Below are 18,609 nucleotides of genomic sequence, written 5' to 3'. Positions count from 1 at the left end.
ATGGGGGCGGGGAGTTGTGGAGAAATAAGAAATCCAGGCTCTGCTTTTCCTTTTTTTTTTTTAACTTAAAAAAAATTGCGATATACCATAAATTTAACCTTTTTAAAGTGTACAGTTTGATGGTTTTTAGGATATCTTCAAAATTGTACAACCATGATCACTACTTCCAGAACATTTTCATTACCCCCAAAAGTAACTCCATCTCCATCACAGTCCCCACGTTTCTTAATTTCTTTAATCCCCACCCTCTTGCTTAATTTCTTTCCCTTGTTCCAGACCATCTTTCTCTTTTCTGTGTATGGGAAAGAGGGTGCATGGCAGCTCCTGCTCTACATTCCCTTATTTCCAATTCATCATTCCCCTGGGGAGGGGCCCATTGGCCCAGCCTCCAGTAGGTACTCCCTGCCCCCAGCTCCGATCAGCTGTGTCCAGGATGCACGTGGCTGGTAGGGTCCCCGCCACAGTGACTGGGGACGGGGTTGACAAGGAGGTGGAGGAGAAAGGGGCAGTTGGCAGACTTGGAGGTGAGCAGATCAACCAAGAGGCTGCTCATCCTTGAAGGCTGGGACCCAGGTGCCTAGGCCCATCATTTTAGAGGTGAGAAACTGAAGTTCATGGATATAGAGCCAGATGACCAGAGTGACATATCAAGTCCTCGGCAGAGTTGAGATTTATTGATTTAATTAATTCATTTAATTTATTTATTTTTGGCTGCGTTGGGTCTTCGTTGCTACGCGCGGGCTCTCTCTAGTTGTGGTGAGCGGGGGCTGCTCTTCGTTGGGGTGCGCGGGCTTCTCACTGCAGTGGCTTCTCTTGTTGGAGAGCACGGGCTCTAAGCGCACGGGCTTCGGTAGTTGTGCCTCGCGGGCTCTAGAGCGCAGGCTCAGTAGTTGTGGCACGTGGGCTGAGTTGCTCTGTGGCATGTGGGATCTTCCCGGACCAGGGCTTGAACCCGTATCCCCTGCATTGGCAGGCGGATTCTTAACCACTGCGCCACCAGGGAAGCCCCAGAGTTGAGATTTAAATTCTTGATCTGACCAACCCCACATGCAGTACCTATTCCGTTATATTAAATTTCCACCTCTACTTATTTCTGCTGTGTACCTTCCCCAAATTATATTTAAACAAGTCAGAAACTGTTTGCCCGATTATAAAGTACATCCGGCAGATCTTTTTCTTTACAGCTCCTTTTGTTGGCTGAAGCCAGCTTCTCCTCCTTGCTAGAGTTTTTTATATCTGAGGGTACGGACACTTGTTGCTTTGATGGGATCAAGATTTGGGAGCTTAGTGCATCTTTAAGGCTGTTTGCATTTAAATACCTGAAACCACTATAGGGCTCTTATGGGATAATCCTGGAGTAAGATGTTAAACCAATTATTGCCCTCAAAATAAGGTCTCATATTAGAATCTTATTAAGATAAAAATAGCCCCAGCATGAAGGGGAAGGAGAGGAGGAAGAACACTCACGTCTAGGGCTGAATTTTACAGTCCAGCTTCCTGTCCTGCATTTGTAGTTAGGCTGTCTTATTTCACAAATAATAATTGTAAATGAGCAGGTTCGTTATTGACTGCTTCTTATTTTGAACTGAGTAGTGACAGGCTTAATCAAGAAAAAGAGGCTTGATTAAGGCAATATTGAAAATCTGTTCCTTAAAGTGAGTCCCACAGAGGTTTTATTGATTTATTTATTTTTACATCTTTATTGGAGTTTAATTGCTTTACAATGTTGTGTTAGTTTCTGCTGTATAACAAAGTGAATCAGCTATACATATACATATATCCCCACATCCCCTCCTTCTTGAACCTCCCTCCCACCCTCCCTATCCCACCCCTCTAGGTGGTCTCAAAGCACCGAGCTGATCTCCCTGTGCTATGCGGCTGCTTCCCACTAGCTATCTGTTTTACATTTGGTAGTGTATATATGTCCATGCCACTCTCTCACTTCGTCCCAGCTTACCCTTTCCCCTGCCCTTCCCCCTGTGCCGCCCCGCCTCCCACCACCCCACCGTGTTCTCAGGTCCATTCTCTATGTCTGCGTCTTTATTCCTGTCCTGCCCTTAGGTTCTTCATAACCATTTTTTTTTAAGGTTCCATATATATATGTTAGCACACAGTATTTGTTTTTCTCTTTCTGACTTACTTCTCTCTGTATGACAATCTCTAGGTCCATCCACCTCAATACAAATAACTCAATTTCATTCCTTTTTATGGCTGAGTAATATTCCATTGTATATATGTGCCACATCTTCTTTATCCATTCATCTGTCGATGGACACTTAGGTTGCTTCCATGTCCTGGCTATTGTAAATAATGCTTCAATGAACACTGTGGTACATGACTCTTTGAACAATGGTATTCTCAGGGTATATGCCCCGAGAGTGGGATTGCTGGGTTATATGGTGGGTCTATTTTTAGATTTTTAAGGAACCTCCATACTGTTCTCCATAGTGGCTGTATCAATTTACATTCCCACCAACAGTGCAAGAGGGTTCCCTTTTCTCCACACCCTCTCCAGCATTTATTGTTTGTAGATTGTTTGATGATGGCCATTCTGACCGGTCTCACAGAGGTTTTAAACATTATTTCTGAACATGCTTTCTCCTAGTGCCAAACAATGATTATTTATTTTTCTTCCATCTGGTTTTACAAAGTACTTGAGGTGACAAAAATAAAAAAATTCAACCCCCCACCCCAAAGCAGCCACTATCTGCTATGGTAAAAAGAAACTAATAAATCAGGATTCTCTTTCTACTTATATTAAATGAACAAGATTCTAATTGCCAGATTTCCCAATATCTAGTTCACAACCAGTCTTTGGATGTCATTAATTTTCTCTGTAACCTATGGAAATAAGGGCACAAGCTTAAGATCTCAAAGATAACAGAAAAGTCTTAATGAAGACCAGACAATTCTGAAATACATAGAATGGGTTGGAACCAGGGTTGAGTGGGGTGCAGAAGGGCTGGGTTAGAAATGTCTAAGGTTAGAGGCCAAGCAGACCCTGATTCCAGCCACAGGGAGAGGTTTCCAGAGCAGTAGGTCTTTCAAAGGTCAGGTAGTTGTATCTATGACAGAGAGGGTCAGTGACAGGGCTGTTTGACAGACATTCAAGCAGTCAGAGGTTGTTAGGGAGAGGATGCTCAGCTACAGATTCCAGGGTTTGAAGCCAGGACCCCAGGTCTCAGAGAAACGAGGCATCAGGAGGTTCCAGGCTGAGACACGGACAAAAGATAATGAACCAGGGCTGAGCTGGGTTGGGACTAGTGCTGGTTAGGGAGTGTTCACTTTCCCCTGCCTCGAGGCAGGACTGGTCCAGAGCTGGGATGTAGGGGTGAGATTTCACAGGTAGAGTTACATTCCAACTTTACAATTACTTTTCAACTTTTAAAACACCTTTTTGGCTCAATCCTCTGTTTAGATTTCAAAAAAAAAAAAAAATCCATGAACTTGAAGGAGAGGACAGTTGATCTGGTCTGCAGAAGGCAAGTGTAGACAGTACAGAATCCTAGAGGGAATTTTGATATCATCACGTCGAATGGCTTCATTTGACAGATGGGAACATTGAGGTCTAGGGTCTTGGTTACTTGTGCATTAAATCTCCAAGGTCACGTATCCAGTTAAAGTTGTTCTCAGATATCAGCCTGAGATAAGATAAGAATCACCTGGGGAGTTTAGAAGCCGATTCCTAAATCTTATTGGAGATTCTGATTCAGGAGGATTGCAGGAGGGTTCAGGGCAATTTAAACAGACGCTATGGGAGATGCTGATATAGGCAGTGCTGGGACTGAAGTTTGAGAATAACTAATTGGAAGGCGTCCTTTCCCTCTCACAGTCTAGTTGTGTTTCATTAAATTGCATTTTGTTCAGATCCTTCCTGGACTCCCCAAAGCTGTCCACTATCACCAGCTCTCTCCCTGTTACTGTTCTGTAGTTCCAAGCAAACTGCCCTTATCCCCCTCCCCACCTTCTTCATGTGAATGTTTGGAACATGCTCCCTCCCTGGTCTGAAGCGGCTGTTAATGTCATGCCTGAGGTGAGGTCTACTGATCTTTGACAGTTACTTGCAAAGGACATGTTCTGTTCTAGCTGTTGTCATACCTAGAAGTTTTCTTGGTGCTCATCTAAGGTGAAAAGGTAGAGTTCTCCTATAAGGCTGTCTAGCACAGGATGTAAATAACACCTGACTGGAAGTGAAGGCAACTCTGATGTGGGGATGGAGAGTGGCCCATTGAGCAGGGACTTGTAGAGCAAGCTGACAAGCAGGAAATAGGAGGCCAGGGGAGTGGGCTGGGGCTCCGCCCTCTAGACTCTGAATCTTCACTTTGTAGAGCTCTTCTCACTCTTCGTGGCATAACAAAAAGCTTTTACGAGTTCTAATAATGATGTTTTTGAAATACAGGGTGGCATTTCTGTTTCAAAATCAATTTGTTTTTAATCAGGTTTCCTATTTTGAAATCTACCTGGACAAAATCAGGGACTTACTCGATGGTGAGTAACCCGAATTCTTGTCTTTTATTTGTTCTGTAACTGAAGTCCAGAAAGGTTGGCATGATGTACAGCACTTCTGCTTAAGGAATTTATAGAGATGTTCTGTTGCCTTCAGGCTATCTGCTTATTCTCAGCCAAAGCTTTAACTTGAGTCATTGCAAAGTGATTAGATTTACCTATCTTCTGTAACAATTTCTATTTTTTCTCCAATACAGGGTCTTTAACTTTTGTTTTCTTCTTTGCATGTCATCATTATCATCTCTGTAGTATCCAAGACAAACTTGGCTGTTCATGAAGATAAAAACAGAGTCCCGTACGTAAAGGTATGAGGAAAACTTGATTGATGATGCAATTGATTTCCCTCCAGTCACTGTCATAATTATTACATAAGATGCCCAGAATATCACCTTATAAACTGCATATAGATATTTAATCATGTTCCTTATATTTAATATTCATCTGGTCAAAAAAACTGACTTTTAATTTCTTCAGTTGTTTCTATGTAAGTTTATCACAGATGTCAAATCACATGAGGTAAGAACTGGAGAACTGAACATTATTCACCTTTAAAGAGGCTTTGGTATTGAGTACGGTTGTTCATACTTTGCACTTAGGAGAAACCTGTCATGGCACTATGTCTACAACTTCAGTATCTAATTAAAGTTGGTGGCTAGATTGAAAGGCAAAGCAAGATTTCATCCATTTCTTTTTCCGTCATTGGTTTCCTTCTTTATTTTCTGTCTCCACTGCTGATGAGTATGGATATGTACCTAAAATCTGGCATTTATTTTGTGGTTTACTTCTGGGTTTCCTAGCGTTTGCTCCGACTTTTTTTTTTGCAGTACGCGGGCCTCTCACTGTTGTGGCCTCTCCCGTTGCGGAGCACAGGCTCCGGACGCGCAGGCCCAGCGGCCATGGCTCACGGGCCCAGCCGCTCCGCGGCATGTGGGATCCTCCAGGACTGGGGCATGAACCCGTGTCCCCTGCATCGGCAGGCAGACTCTCAAACACTGCGCCACCAGGGAAGCCCCAGACTTCTTTTTAATGTACACTTGCAAGCCCTAGGTGAGGAGGAAAAGTTGTTGGGTCGACAGTGCAGCCTTTCTCTGGATTGGCAGCTCTAGAAGAGAAGTGGGAAAATGTTCAGCTGTTTCAAAGTCATGTTGCTTTTCAGTTTTTCCATGACCAACCTGATCTGGTTGTCTTGCAGGGGTGCACCGAGCGGTTTGTGTCAAGCCCCGAGGAGGTCATGGACGTGATAGATGAAGGCAAAGCAAACCGCCACGTGGCTGTAACGAGTAAGCCTGGGGTGGTGTTCCCTCCCCTCTAACTTAGGACACAAATGTATGCCTACCAACCAGGTTGGGTGGGGGTAATGAGGTCCAAGTGGAATAATGCAGGGGAAGGCGGTTGTAAAGCAGTGACAGGCACTCAGAACACAGGGGTGTAAGCAATACCAGCAGGCCTGGGCAGGTCCTGGGAAACAGCGCCTCCTGCTGTCCAGGGGCCTGTTGGAAATGTCGGGTGACACTCACTGACTGGGCCCTGGTAACAGCCTAAGCCTGAACACTGGGGTAAACAACCAACCAGCTAAAGGGGGAAGAAAGTAAGCTTCTAAGTTCATTTATTTTAACTATGTTATTGTTTAAAAAAATCCAAACCAACAGATTCTATAGGCCAGTCATACGCATGGAAAGAAACCATGTTAGATTTCTGCCCTTTGTGAACAAGGAAAAGAAAGACATGGAGGAACGGGAGCTTGACTGTAAACTTTGTGATGCCTTGTGGTAACAAACATAGTCAGGTCAGCTGGTTTACCTTGCGATGCCTTCCTCGGCCTGTCTCAGGGAAGCAGGTCACGTGGTGGTTAGAGCAGCAGAGTTTCCATGAAAAGATGGGGGCTGTCTGTCTTATTCAGATGAGATGTGCACAGATGAGGGTGAGTTCATGTGAAGAGGACTTGAAAGAATGAAGGATTTCTAACTTTTTTTTTTTTTAATATTTATTTATTTGGCTGTGCCGGGTCTTAGTTGTGGCAGGTGAGATCTTTTAGTTGCGGCATGCAGGCTCTCAGTTGCGGCACGCAGCATCTAGTTCCCTGACCAGGGATCGAACCCAGGCCCCCTGCAATGGGAGCACGGAGTCTTAGCCACTGGACCACCAGGGAAGTCCCTGAAGGATTTCTAGCTTTGAAGAGAGAAAAATATCTGGGGAGGGCATATGGGCAATGCAGTGTTTCTTAACATATTCTTCATAGTATCTTCAAGGTGCTGACATTAAGAAAGAGAGTCAGCTTTCTTTGTTTGATCTGAATGAGTAGACCACCCAGAATTGTTGAAGCTACATGGAGGCAGATTTTAACCTATCACAAGAAGAACTCTAGTCCTTAATGCTGCCCCAAGTAAAGCCTACCTGGAGAGGTAGTGAGTTACCCGCATTGTGTAGAAGAGATTCAAGCTGTGCTTGGTTGACTGGTGCTATGATCCTTTGATCCAGAACTGTAATTCTCAACTGTTTCCCTACCCCCACAAATGTATCAGATGATCTTCCTATACATGGCAAGTTTCATAGGTGAGCCTAGACCTGTATACAGTGTAGGTTAAGCTCTACTTCTTTCTCTTCTGCTTATACGCATATAGGAAAGAATGTAAGACTGATATTCTTATACTAATAGCATCTCTCATTTGTAAAGAAGTTTTTCACTGTTTCTTAAGTTATTGTTAGTTATGAATTATTCATGACATACCTGACAGTCCTTCTTGGCCCCCTGGTTCAGAACTGTTGGTCCAGAACATTACTATTTTTCTTATCATTCTGGTAAGTTGTTGTTTTTTTTATTTTGTTACATTATGCATAACATAAAATTTACCATTTTAACCACTTTTAAGTGTACAATTTAGGGGCATTAAGTACATTCACAATATTTACAACCATCACCACTTCCTATTTCCAGAATTTTTTTCCCAGAATTTTTAATTATCCCAAAGTGAAACTCCATATCCATTGAATAATAACCCTCCATACTCCCTCCTCCCAACTCCTGGTAACCACCACCCTACTTCCTGTCTTAGTGAATTTGACAACTCTAGGTACTTCATATAAGTGGAATGAAATAAGTCCTTTTGTGACGTGCATGTTTCACTCAGCATAATGTCCTCAAGATTCATCCATGTAGCATGTGTCAGAATGCTGAATAGCATTCCATTGTATGCATAGACCACATTTTGTTTTCCATTCATCCACAGATAGACATTGTGTTGCTTCTACCTTTTGGCTATTGTGAATGATGTTGCTATGAACATGGAAGTATTTATAAATATCTGTTCAAGTTCCTGCTTTCAGTTCTTTTGGGTAAATACCCAGAAGTAGAATTGCTGGATCATACGGTAATTCTCCTTTTAATTTTTTTTTTTTTTTTTTTTGCGGTACGCGGGCCTCTCACTGTTGTGGCCTCTCCCGTTGTGGAGCACCGGCTCCGGACGCGCAGGCTCAGCGGCCATGGCTCACGGGCCCAGCCGCTCCGTGGCATGTGGGATCTTTCCGGACCGGGGCACGAACCTGTGTCCCCTGCATCGGCAGGCGGACTCTCAACCACTGCGCCACCAGGGAAGCCCCTCCTTTTAATTTTTTAAGGAACAGCCATACTGTTTTCCATAGCAGGTGCACCATTTTATATTCCCACCAACAGTGTGTAAGAGTTTTAATATCTCCATATCCTTGCCAACACTTCTTATTTTCTGGGTTTTTTTTTTTTCTTTTTAATCATCATCCTCATGGATGTGAAGTGCTATCTCATTGAGATTTTGATTTGCATTTCCCTAAGGATTAGTGATGTTTAGCATTTTTTCATATGCTTATTGGCCGTTTGTGCATCTTCTTTGTAGAAGTGCTATTCAAATCCTTGGCCCATTTTTTTTAAATTGGGTTGTTTGACTTTTTACTGTTGTTTATTTGTAGGAGTTCTTTATATATTCTGGATCTCAATCCCTTATCTGATATATGATGTACAAATATTTTCTATTCTGTGGGTTACCTTTTCACTGTTGATAGTGTCCTTTCACACACAAAAGTTTTTTTTTTTTTTAATTAATTTATTTTTTTTGCGGTACGCAGGCCTCTCGCTGTTGTGGCCTCTCCCCTTGTGGAGCACAGGCTCCGGACGCACAGGCTCAGCGGCCATGGCTCACGGGCCCAGCCGCTCCGCGGCATGTGGGATCCTCCTGGACCAGAGCACGAACCCGTGTCCCCTGCATTGGCAGGCGGACTCTCAACCACCATGCCACCAGGGAAGCCCAAAAGTTTTTAATTTTGATGAAGTTAAATTTATCTTTTTTGTTGCTGTTGTTGCTTGTGTTTTTTTGGTGTCATATCCAAGAAATCATTGCCAAATCTCATGTCATGAACCTTTTCCCCTATGTTTTCTTCTAAGGTATTATAGTTTTAGTTTTTACATTTAGGTCTTTGGTCCTTTTTGAGTTAACTTTTGTATATGACTTAAAGGAAGAGTCCAACTTCATTTTTGCATGTGGATATCCAGTTTTCAATTTGGTGAAGAGACTGTGCTTTCCCCATTGAATGGTCACTCTTGACACTCGTGTTGAAAATTATTTGACCATATTATGGGAGGGTTTATTTCTAGGCTGTCTATTTCATTGGTCTATATGTCTACCTTTATGACAATACCACACTGTTTTGATTACCATAGCTTTGTAGTAAGTTTTGAAATCAGCAAGTGTGAGACCTTAAACTCTACTCTTTTTAAGGATTGTTTTGGCTATTCAGGGACCTTTGAGATTCATCTGAATTTTAAGATGGACTTTTCTATTTCTGCAAAAAACATTGTGATTTTGATAGAGATGGCATTGAATCTGTTGGTAGTATGGACATCTTAATAATATTAGGTCTTTCCAAGAACAAGGATTATCTTTCCATTTATTTGTGCATTCTTTAATTTCTTTTAGCAATATTTTATAGTTTTCAGTGTATGCCTCTCACTTCCTTGGTTAAGTTTATTCCTAAGTATCTTATTCTTTTTGTTCTAATTTTAAATGGAATTGTTTTCTTAATTTCCTTTTTGGATTGTTCATTATTATATATAATGGAACTGATTTTTTTTTTTTTTTTTTTGCGGTACATGGGCCTCTTACTGTTGTGGCCTCTCTCGTTGCGGAGCACAGGCTCCGGATGCGCAGGCTCAGCGGCCATGGCTCACGGGCCCAGCCGCTCCGCAGCATGTGGGATCTTCCCGGACCAGGGCACAAACCCGTGTCCCCTGCGTCGGCAGGCGGACTCTCAACCACTGTGCCACCAGGGAAGCCCAATGCAACTGATTTTTATGTATTGCATTTGTATCCTGCAACTTTGCCAAATTCACTAGTTCTAACATTTTTGTGGACTCTTTTAGGGTTTTTTCCCACATAATCTGGTTAGATAGTTTTGAGAAATAATTGCTAGTGGGGTTGAGTAAAACAGTCACTGGGGCCTCTGCCTGCCTGGTGAGCAAAGACCAGGGTTCAAGAAGATTTTTATTTTTGGTACTTGGTCCTAATGAAGCATATTTCATCTTTGAGACCTTCTATATGCCTAGCATGGGTTATAGAAGAAATGTATGTCTTGATCCTTCCTTAAGAAAGTCATAATTCTTCCTTAAGAAAGCTTATGATATCACTGATAAGGCAAGGCTTACACACATGAAGAAGATGGAATACATCAGAATGATAAAGGCTGAGGGACTTAAAATGAGGCAGGGGAGGAAGACTTGAGCTCTTCAAGGAGAAAGGTAGGCTGGATTGGGGTGTTGGAGGATGGCGGCTTCAGGCAGAGCTCAAGACTCTGTTTTCTTAAACCACTGACCACGATTTTTAGATTAATTTCTTTGCCACATGAAAATATTTTGAATCTTTCATTTCTAGAGTGGGCGTTGTTTTGCAGGAGAAACGGTCTCAGGTAATTGTTTAAATTGAGTGGACTTACAAAAAACGGAGCTATTAGGCATGATTGGTTGTGTTTTTTATTGAGATGCTTGCTACCTAAATTTATATGTTCTTTGTAGAGCAGTAAACTGTTTTCCTTTTCAGACATGAATGAACACAGCTCTAGAAGTCACAGTATCTTCCTGATTAATATTAAACAAGAGAATGTAGAGACTGAAAAAAAACTCAGTGGGAAGCTTTATCTAGTTGATTTGGCTGGGAGCGAAAAGGTAATTGGTTCTTTATTTGTATTATCCACAGTTTCCCCGTTATTGGCTTCAGTGTGCAATGGGATGATTTGTATGTCTTTCTATTCCCTGGTTTTAAAGAGCTTTTAAAGTTTCTGATGTTGTGCTAAGATGTTATTAAATTTAACCTTCATTTCTCTGCTCTTTCTTTTCTGGTCCTGAAGTCCCCTATTCATGTCACAGGAGGTGTTTTGAATGCCAACCTGATTTATGCCTAATAGACCCTGATGATGACATGAGGCGAGTGTTGGTGTGAACTTAGCCTGGCAAAGGCAGCGGCACAAATGCTGCAGGGACGTGAACTTCTGAGAACAGGAAAGATCTCTGTGTTTTAACAGATTCAAATAGGCCAGGAAGGGGCTTTGACGCTGGAATGTGGCAGGCCTGCCTCTGCAGGTTTGTTTGCTGATAGAAGATCTGGAAAGTGGGGCTCTCCCTGCCTTCCCGGCTTCTCTCTGCAGGAGGCATGAACTGACCGTGTTCTGTGTGGGCAGCCTCACTCCCTTCAGTCTACGGGGTCTGGAGCCAGTGTTTTAGCCACAAGCCCTGACCCTTCTCTGATTTTGTGAGGATTTTCTTTTGGCATCTGTACCCTTTCCGTGCTCTCCCAGGCACTGGCTGAGGCCATACTGCAGACCGAATAGGCTTCCCAGAAACTCCCCTCTGCCCTCCCAGCCCCACTTCCATAGCACCACCAGAGGCTCCTGCTGCCACACCCCGGCTGGGGGCACTGCCCACCTCGGACAGCGTCACAGAGCAAGTCTCTCTGCACAATACCATGTGGCCTCCCTCATCTCTGATGTCGTGCTAACTGTCCCCATCAGGGCCGGCCCTGAAGCTCAGTCAGTCTCCCAGACTGTGTCATTGATCCCCACTTACTGCTCCCACCACTGAGCTGCTTGACGCCAAGTTATGGCCAGTAACATCCGTGTGAGTAATGGCTACTTGGATTGTCCTCCTGTCCGCGTTTGTTCAGCCTTGAGCAGATCACACGTATCCTCCTAGTTGGCAGTTGAAAATCGAACTGGTCCAGGCTTGTAACTTTAAACAGATGCCCACCAGAACGGGAGTAGAGAACAGCATTGCTCACTTCTAGACCGGCCATTAGCAACTAGCATCTGCTTTGCTGCCGCACCTGTTGTATGGGTCCAGACAAAGCTCCCAGTGACCCCTTCCCTCTTCCCAAGCTTGCCCCCTTTCCCTTTAGAGCACAGAGATGAGTACTTGAGGCCTAAGTGCAGCTGAAAAGTGCTTAATGCAGGCAGTTGAGAGTGGAGGCCTGCACAGTGTCAGTGGTTATTACTTATGATATTTATGAGGCATTTTAAAGTTGTGGTCCTGCACGTCATTTCCTGTGCTAACATCTGTTTTCCTTGCTCTAGATGTGTCCGCATGAATGTAGCAGTGTGATCTAGTAGAACAGAGCTCTGGGTCTTAGTCCTGTCTTTCTTAAATGGTGTTCTTCCCTTGGGTGGGCAATTTGACATCCCTGGAGCTCAAAATTTTCTTGTCTGTGAAAGGAAGGTGATTGTACTTGTCTCGCATATTTCATGGAGCTAAGATGCTCAAGTGTGAAAGTACCTTAAACAACACCTTGTGAATAGACTATTACTATTAATACTTGTGACACAGCAGCTCTGTGATTTCTTCATCTGTAAGCAGGGGACCCACACATGATTTCCAGAGAAATCTTTGAATTTTTCTTTGGGAAAAAATCTCCGCTTGGACATGCATTCATCTCTATCGTTGGGAGTTTCTCCTTTATACAGAATTGAAATCCATCTTCGCACAGTTTAAAATCATTTCCCTGCTTTTCTTTCTTTCTTCAGAGCGCAGCCGCTCCCCGCCGTGTCGTTTGTCCAGTCAGCAGAGCTATGAATCATGTTGAGTTCCCTTTTTTCTAGCATCTGTGAACTGCTTTCTACCTAGAGCAAATGCTGTAAATAGGAAATTACCAGTAATAACACAGCCGAGGAGGAATGGTGCATGGTCCCTCTAACTGCAGAGGAAAAAAGACAAATTCACTATGTAATGTACATTTTCTTGCCTTACATGTGTTGTCGAGTATTTTTCCTTTTGGATGATTGTTCCTTTTTTTTTCTTGCTATGGGAATAAGTAGGGAAGGAGCAGAGAGTCCGGATAACCATCCCTACCACTTCTTGTCCTTTGCTTGAAGTTGGAGCTTGTAATCTACGCTTTCCCAATAGTGCATTCATTGTGGCTGGGACCGTGTTTTCTCTTAATGCTTCCTGGGCATGTAGACTGTGGTTCAGTCTCGCAGGACCCCAGCCTTTCTGTAGTGACAGCACTTTTGGAGCCTGGTGTCCCTGGACAAATGTCCCCTGGGAAGCATCCGCAGCTCTACACTTGAGGCATCTCAGCTGTTCCCCGTAAAACCTAGTTGAGAGGAAAATGACAATAAGAGAGAACAAATGCCCAGCCTCAGGTACAAGGGAAGGTTTTATCACCATGATTCTTACTTACCTTTATTTTCCCCTGCATTCCAGGAGGATTCACGTCAGTCCCTTCCTCCCCGCTTGCCCTCCTGTGAATTGGAATTTTCTCCTCTGTGCTTTTGCTGTCCTGTGCAGCTCACTGTTTTCTCTTCTCTCTGGTAGGTCAGCAAAACTGGTGCCGAGGGAGCTGTTCTCGACGAAGCTAAAAATATCAATAAGTCTTTGTCTGCTCTTGGAAACGTGATCTCTGCCTTGGCAGAAGGGACAGTAAGTGATCCTGTCCCCATCTATTCAATGATATTATGAGAAGTCACCTTTTGAGTTCGTGTACTCTCTTGGCCACACACCCCAGAGATTCATTTGTTTTTGTTCAGAAAGGGACAGGGGGAATCCTGGCTGTGGACGCCCTGCTTGCTGGGAAATCTAGCCCATTAAAATGTGTGAATGGTGATGCTAATTTCATATGACGTGGGTGGTCCCAGAATGGGCATTCTAAACTTTGACAAGATCCAAAGACCAGGCAACAGGTTTTTATTTCACATGTTTCTAAGCCCAGCTCCCGTCACTAACTTGCTTGCCTCTGTATTTTCTCTTTGAATGGGCTGTAACAGCCAATATGTTTTCTTTTCCTAAATAGAAAACACACGTGCCGTACCGGGACAGCAAGATGACTCGGATTCTTCAGGACTCTCTGGGCGGGAACTGTAGAACCACCATCGTTATTTGCTGTTCTCCCTCGGTGTTCAATGAAGCTGAGACCAAGTCAACGCTAATGTTTGGACAAAGGTGGGCGTGGCCTCCGTAACCTATGCTCTGAGCTGGGTCTTAGGTGTTAGGAGTGAGCAGCGAGGGGCTAGGGTCAGAGAGGGAACAGAGTGGGGAAGCAAGCAGCCTGTTAGTAAATTGCATCTAGCAGGTGACCTGTAAACTTGAGACCTCATTGATTGAGGCCAAAGGAACAAGTATGTTTTAAAATAATGGGTAGGAATATGCCTATCAAAGGTATGATGCTAAAAAAAACAACTCGAACTTATTATAGATGTGATGGTTGGTTATTCCGTGGAGTGTTACTTTTGTTCGTCATGCAGTTAAGTCTCTCAGGTTCACAGGATTTCAAGTGTATATAACTCGACTGGTAACTGCCAGTCTTGGTAGTATGATTAGTGGTACCACTACCACCAGTAAGTACTTCCATATTTGGGATCCATTGCAAATTTGCTTGATAGAATAACTGAAACTTAGGTGATTGTAGAGTAGTTGCATAAATATAAAAGGGTGGGGAGAAGAAATACTGATACCTACCCTGGGGGTAGGAGATGCAGCATGTATGCTGAGGAAAGGGGAGGGTGGCCACCCTCTTCTCACCTTCAAAAATGTCCGAAGGAGATTTCCTAGATGTCTGAGAATTTTACGAGGTAGGCAGCAAGGACAGTCAGTAATCCTACAACAGGGCTTCCCTGGTGGCACAGTGGTTGAGAGTCCGCCTGCTGATGCCGGGGACACGGGTTCGGCCCCGGTCTGGGAAGATCCCACATGCCGTGGAGCGGCTGGGCCCGTGAGCCATGGCCGCTGAGCCTGCGCGTCCGGAGCCTGTGCTCTGCAACAGGAGAGGCCACAGCAGTGAGAGGCCCGCATAACGCAAAAAAAAAAAAAAAAAAAAAGTAATCCTACAACAACATTCATGGGTATGGATTAGTTCATTCCTTCCTTTCTTGATCTTCAGTCATGGTCTGTCAGTTCCAGGTGTTGAGCCCCATCCTCCCTGCAGGGCTGCCTCAGGTGCTAGTTCCCAGAGTGCTAGGGTGCTGTGGCTTGGGACCATCTGAGCATCTTCCATGCTCAATGGGCTGAGCCTGAACCTGAGGTTGGGAGTTGTGGATTCTACTGCTGTCATTCCCTTCAAACAACTGTGTGATCTTTAGACAAGTTACCAGTTCTCTGTGGGCTCCAGCTGCCTTATGCACGGAGCACTCCCTCCGCCTTCCTCCTGGGAGTGTGTTGTGTGGTTATGCCTGAGAAATCGTTTAAGATGCCTAGCGAAAGGCCAGATGGTGGTCGGCATTCTGAATGGGAGATTGTTACGACTTGTTTAAACTGCATTAAACCCCACTCATTTCCTGAACCCTCAACAGAACATAGAATTACCCAGTCATGGCACCTGTGGGATGTCTAAATAAATAATAATTACACAGAATGGTTGTAGAACTAATACATCTTTTAAATTGGATTTGGGTCCTTTACTTCCTCTCAGATCACTTCCTTGATTAGCACAATGCTTAGGTCAATGGATTGCAGTAGGATAACACCTACTTTTTCTTAAGGGTCACAGAATACCTATAAACCTGTATCTGTTTATGGGAAACGTAGAGGACTGTGGGGATCATCCTGCCTGCCCCATCTCTCCTGGTTTCTTTTTCTGTTCGTTTCTTGTTTTTGCGGTACGCGGGCCTCTCACTGCTGTGGCCTCTCCCGTTGCGGATCACAGGCTCCGGTTGCGCAGGCTCAGTGGCCATGGCTCACGGGCCCAGCCGCTCCGCGGCATGTGGGATCTTCCCGGACCGGGGCACGAACCCGTGTCCCCTGCATCTGCAGGCGGACCCTCAACCACTGCGCCACCAGGGAAACCCATTAGCACTTTTTTAAAGGAACTAGTGTGTGCCGGGCATGTCAAAATCCTCATAGAAATTCTGTCAGGTAGGCATCTCTCCCCTTTGTGCAGAGGATGAAATTGAGGCTTTGGCTCCAAGCCATTAGGTCCTGCCCCTGAGAGCACACAGCCAGTAAATAACTAAATGTGCGGGATGTTATAGGACCGAGACCATATCATTTGACCCACAGCCTCTTCCATGTGGGCTGCTTGATCAGGGACCTTGATGAGCACAGCCCTCTGGGGTCAGTTACTCCAGCTTTGAAGCTAAGCTCTGCTTCTCACCCATTTTTTTCTCTCATTTCCTTCTCTTGGAGCCTGAATCTCCTTGCCTATATGAAGAAATATAATAACACCTACTTCTGATAATTATTGGGAGGATTAAATGAGTTGCTTCAGTTTTTACGTAGCACAAGGGCTGGCACAGAATAAGGTGTCCAGTGATTGCAAGTCCCCCCTTTCCTCCATCTTTCAACAGGCTTGGGAAAGTCATGGTCATGTATGGGACTGGACTGAACGTGACATAATGTACAAGGATATGGGTGTAATATAAGGATCAGGACTGAATGAAGTAGGAGTAGAATTAAAGTTCTGGAATGAATGATTAAAGAAATCCTGCTGAAGAAGACTTAAATAGACATTTCTCCAAAGAAGATACACAGATGGCCAACAAACACATGAAAGGATGCTCAACATCACTAATCATTAGAGAAATGCAAATCAAAAGTACAGTGAGGTATCACCTCACACCGGTCAGAATGGCCATCATCAAAAAATCTACAAACAATAAATGCTAGAGAGGGTGTGGAGAAAGGGAACCCTTTTGCACTGTTGGTGGGAATGTAAACTGATACAGCCACTATGGAGAACAGATTCCTTAAAAAACTAAAAATAGAACTACCATACAACCCAGCAATCCCACTACTGGGCATATACCCTGAGAAAACCATAATTCAAAAAGAGACGTGTACCACAATGTTCACTGCAGCTCTATTTACAATAGGCAGGACATGGGAGCAACCTAAGTGTCCATCGACAGATGAATGGATCAAAAAGATGTGGCACAGGGCTTCCCTAGTGGCGCAGTGGTTGAGAGTCCGCCTGCTGATGCAGGGGACACGGGTTCGTGCCCCGGTCCGGGAAGACCCCACGTGCCGCGGAGTGGCTAGGTCCGTGAGCCATGGCCGCTGAGCCTGCACGTCCGGAGCCTGTGCTCCGCAACGGGAGAGGCCACAGCAGTGAGAGGCCCGCGTACCGCAACAAAAAAAAAAAGAAAGAAAAAAGATGTGGCACATATATACAATAAAAGAAACGAAACTGAGTTATTTGTAGTGAGGTGGATGGACCTAGAGACTGTCATACAGACTGAAGTAAGTCAGAAAGAGAAAAATAAATACCGTATTTATGGAATCTATATATAGATATATGTAATCTAAGAAAAAAGAGAAAAGGTACTGATGAACCTAGGGGCAGCACAGGAGTAAAGACGCAGATGTAGAGAATGGACTTGAGGACACAGGGAGGGGGAAGGGTAAGCTGGGACGAAGTGAGAGAGTAGCATTGACATGTATACACTACCAAATGTAAAATAGATAGCTAGTGGGAAGCAGCCGCATAGCACAGGGAGATCAGTTCTGTGCTTTGTGACCACCTAGAGGGGTGGGATAGGGAGGGTGGGAGGGAGACGCAAGAGGGAGTGGATATGGGGATATATGTATACATATAGCTGATTCACTTTGTTATACAGCAGAAACTAATACAACATTGTAAAGCAATTATGCTCCAATAAAGATGTTAAAAAATATAAAAATTAGAAGACCCTTAGTATGCATGTTAAAAAAAAAAGAAATCCTGCTGATAATTTAGGATTCCAGGAAATAAATAGTATGTCAATTATATTTTCAAATGAAATAGGTTGGTCTATAATCTTTAGTCAGAGTCATCTGGGTACTAGGCTCCATGAAGACAAGGACTAGTTTATTACCAGCCTCCGTTGTCCCAACAAGCACCTAGGACAACTAGGACACCGTAGGTGGTCAGCAGACAAATGTTATCAAAATGAATGAACAGATGAACCTAATGCTTATTATGTAGGAATCCCTAGAACAGTAGAGCGGTTGCTGAACTATGACACCATTATGTCCAGAAATTTGGTTGGGTTTCGATCTGGTTTGTTTTCCTGCCCTTAATTAGAAATGTGTGAAATTTTGTTCCCTTTCCTCCATCTTCGAGTTAGTTAATGGATTCTTCAAAGACATCTAACTTCTCTGTGGGGCCAGTACCCGCTTTATTGTTAACTACACACATTGAACCCAATTACACGCAGACATGAGTCTGAACATCAGATTAGACATGGTATCTGATAGCTAATGAGATTAAGCACTATGAACTCAGAAAAGACTGCCGGGCATCTCCCAAATTCAGTATAACGAGTGTTCATGATATTCTTGTTGCAGGGGTGGACAAACCTAAGGGCAGCATGAAGTTCCTTAGTTCTTGCCACGTGGTTCTTTCAAGGACACAAAGAAAGTCCATGTTTGTTGCTAGGCTATACTGTATTGATGTTCTGAATAAAACAGTAGTAGGTCCTTTGATACAGTAGAAACATGACAGAGTATACAGGTGCCTGAGGGCAGCAGAGAGTCAAAAACCGTCCTCTGTCAGGAAGCTGAACACTTCCTGCTTTAAGGGATGGGGACTCAAATTAGAGCACTTTCACCAATTTTTCTTTTTCATCTGGCTCCCAGAGTTTCATTTCTTAGTCTTTAATTAGTCTTCCAAAGTACCTTTTTTTTAA

At 43.9% G+C, this 18,609-nt stretch overlaps 1 protein-coding gene across 2 annotated transcripts in view; it reads left to right on the top strand.

Annotated features, from left to right (window-relative positions):
* KIF5C (kinesin family member 5C) overlaps positions 1 to 18,609 on the top strand; it is a 166,819-nt gene that overhangs the window by 72,514 nt on the left and 75,696 nt on the right. For both annotated transcript variants that reach the window (XM_060016836.1, XM_060016837.1), the window contains exons 5-10: positions 4,440 to 4,488; positions 4,756 to 4,811; positions 5,699 to 5,786; positions 10,566 to 10,690; positions 13,328 to 13,432; positions 13,803 to 13,951. In XM_060016836.1, coding sequence (XP_059872819.1) covers positions 4,440 to 4,488; positions 4,756 to 4,811; positions 5,699 to 5,786; positions 10,566 to 10,690; positions 13,328 to 13,432; positions 13,803 to 13,951 — 572 coding nt within the window. The remainder of the gene's footprint in view (positions 1 to 4,439; positions 4,489 to 4,755; positions 4,812 to 5,698; positions 5,787 to 10,565; positions 10,691 to 13,327; positions 13,433 to 13,802; positions 13,952 to 18,609) is intronic.

Source organism: Delphinus delphis, chromosome 7 (genome assembly GCF_949987515.2).
Source record: "Delphinus delphis chromosome 7, mDelDel1.2, whole genome shotgun sequence".
Taxonomy (NCBI): Eukaryota; Metazoa; Chordata; class Mammalia; order Artiodactyla; family Delphinidae; genus Delphinus; species Delphinus delphis.
This window is presented reverse-complemented; position numbering and strand designations above follow the sequence as displayed.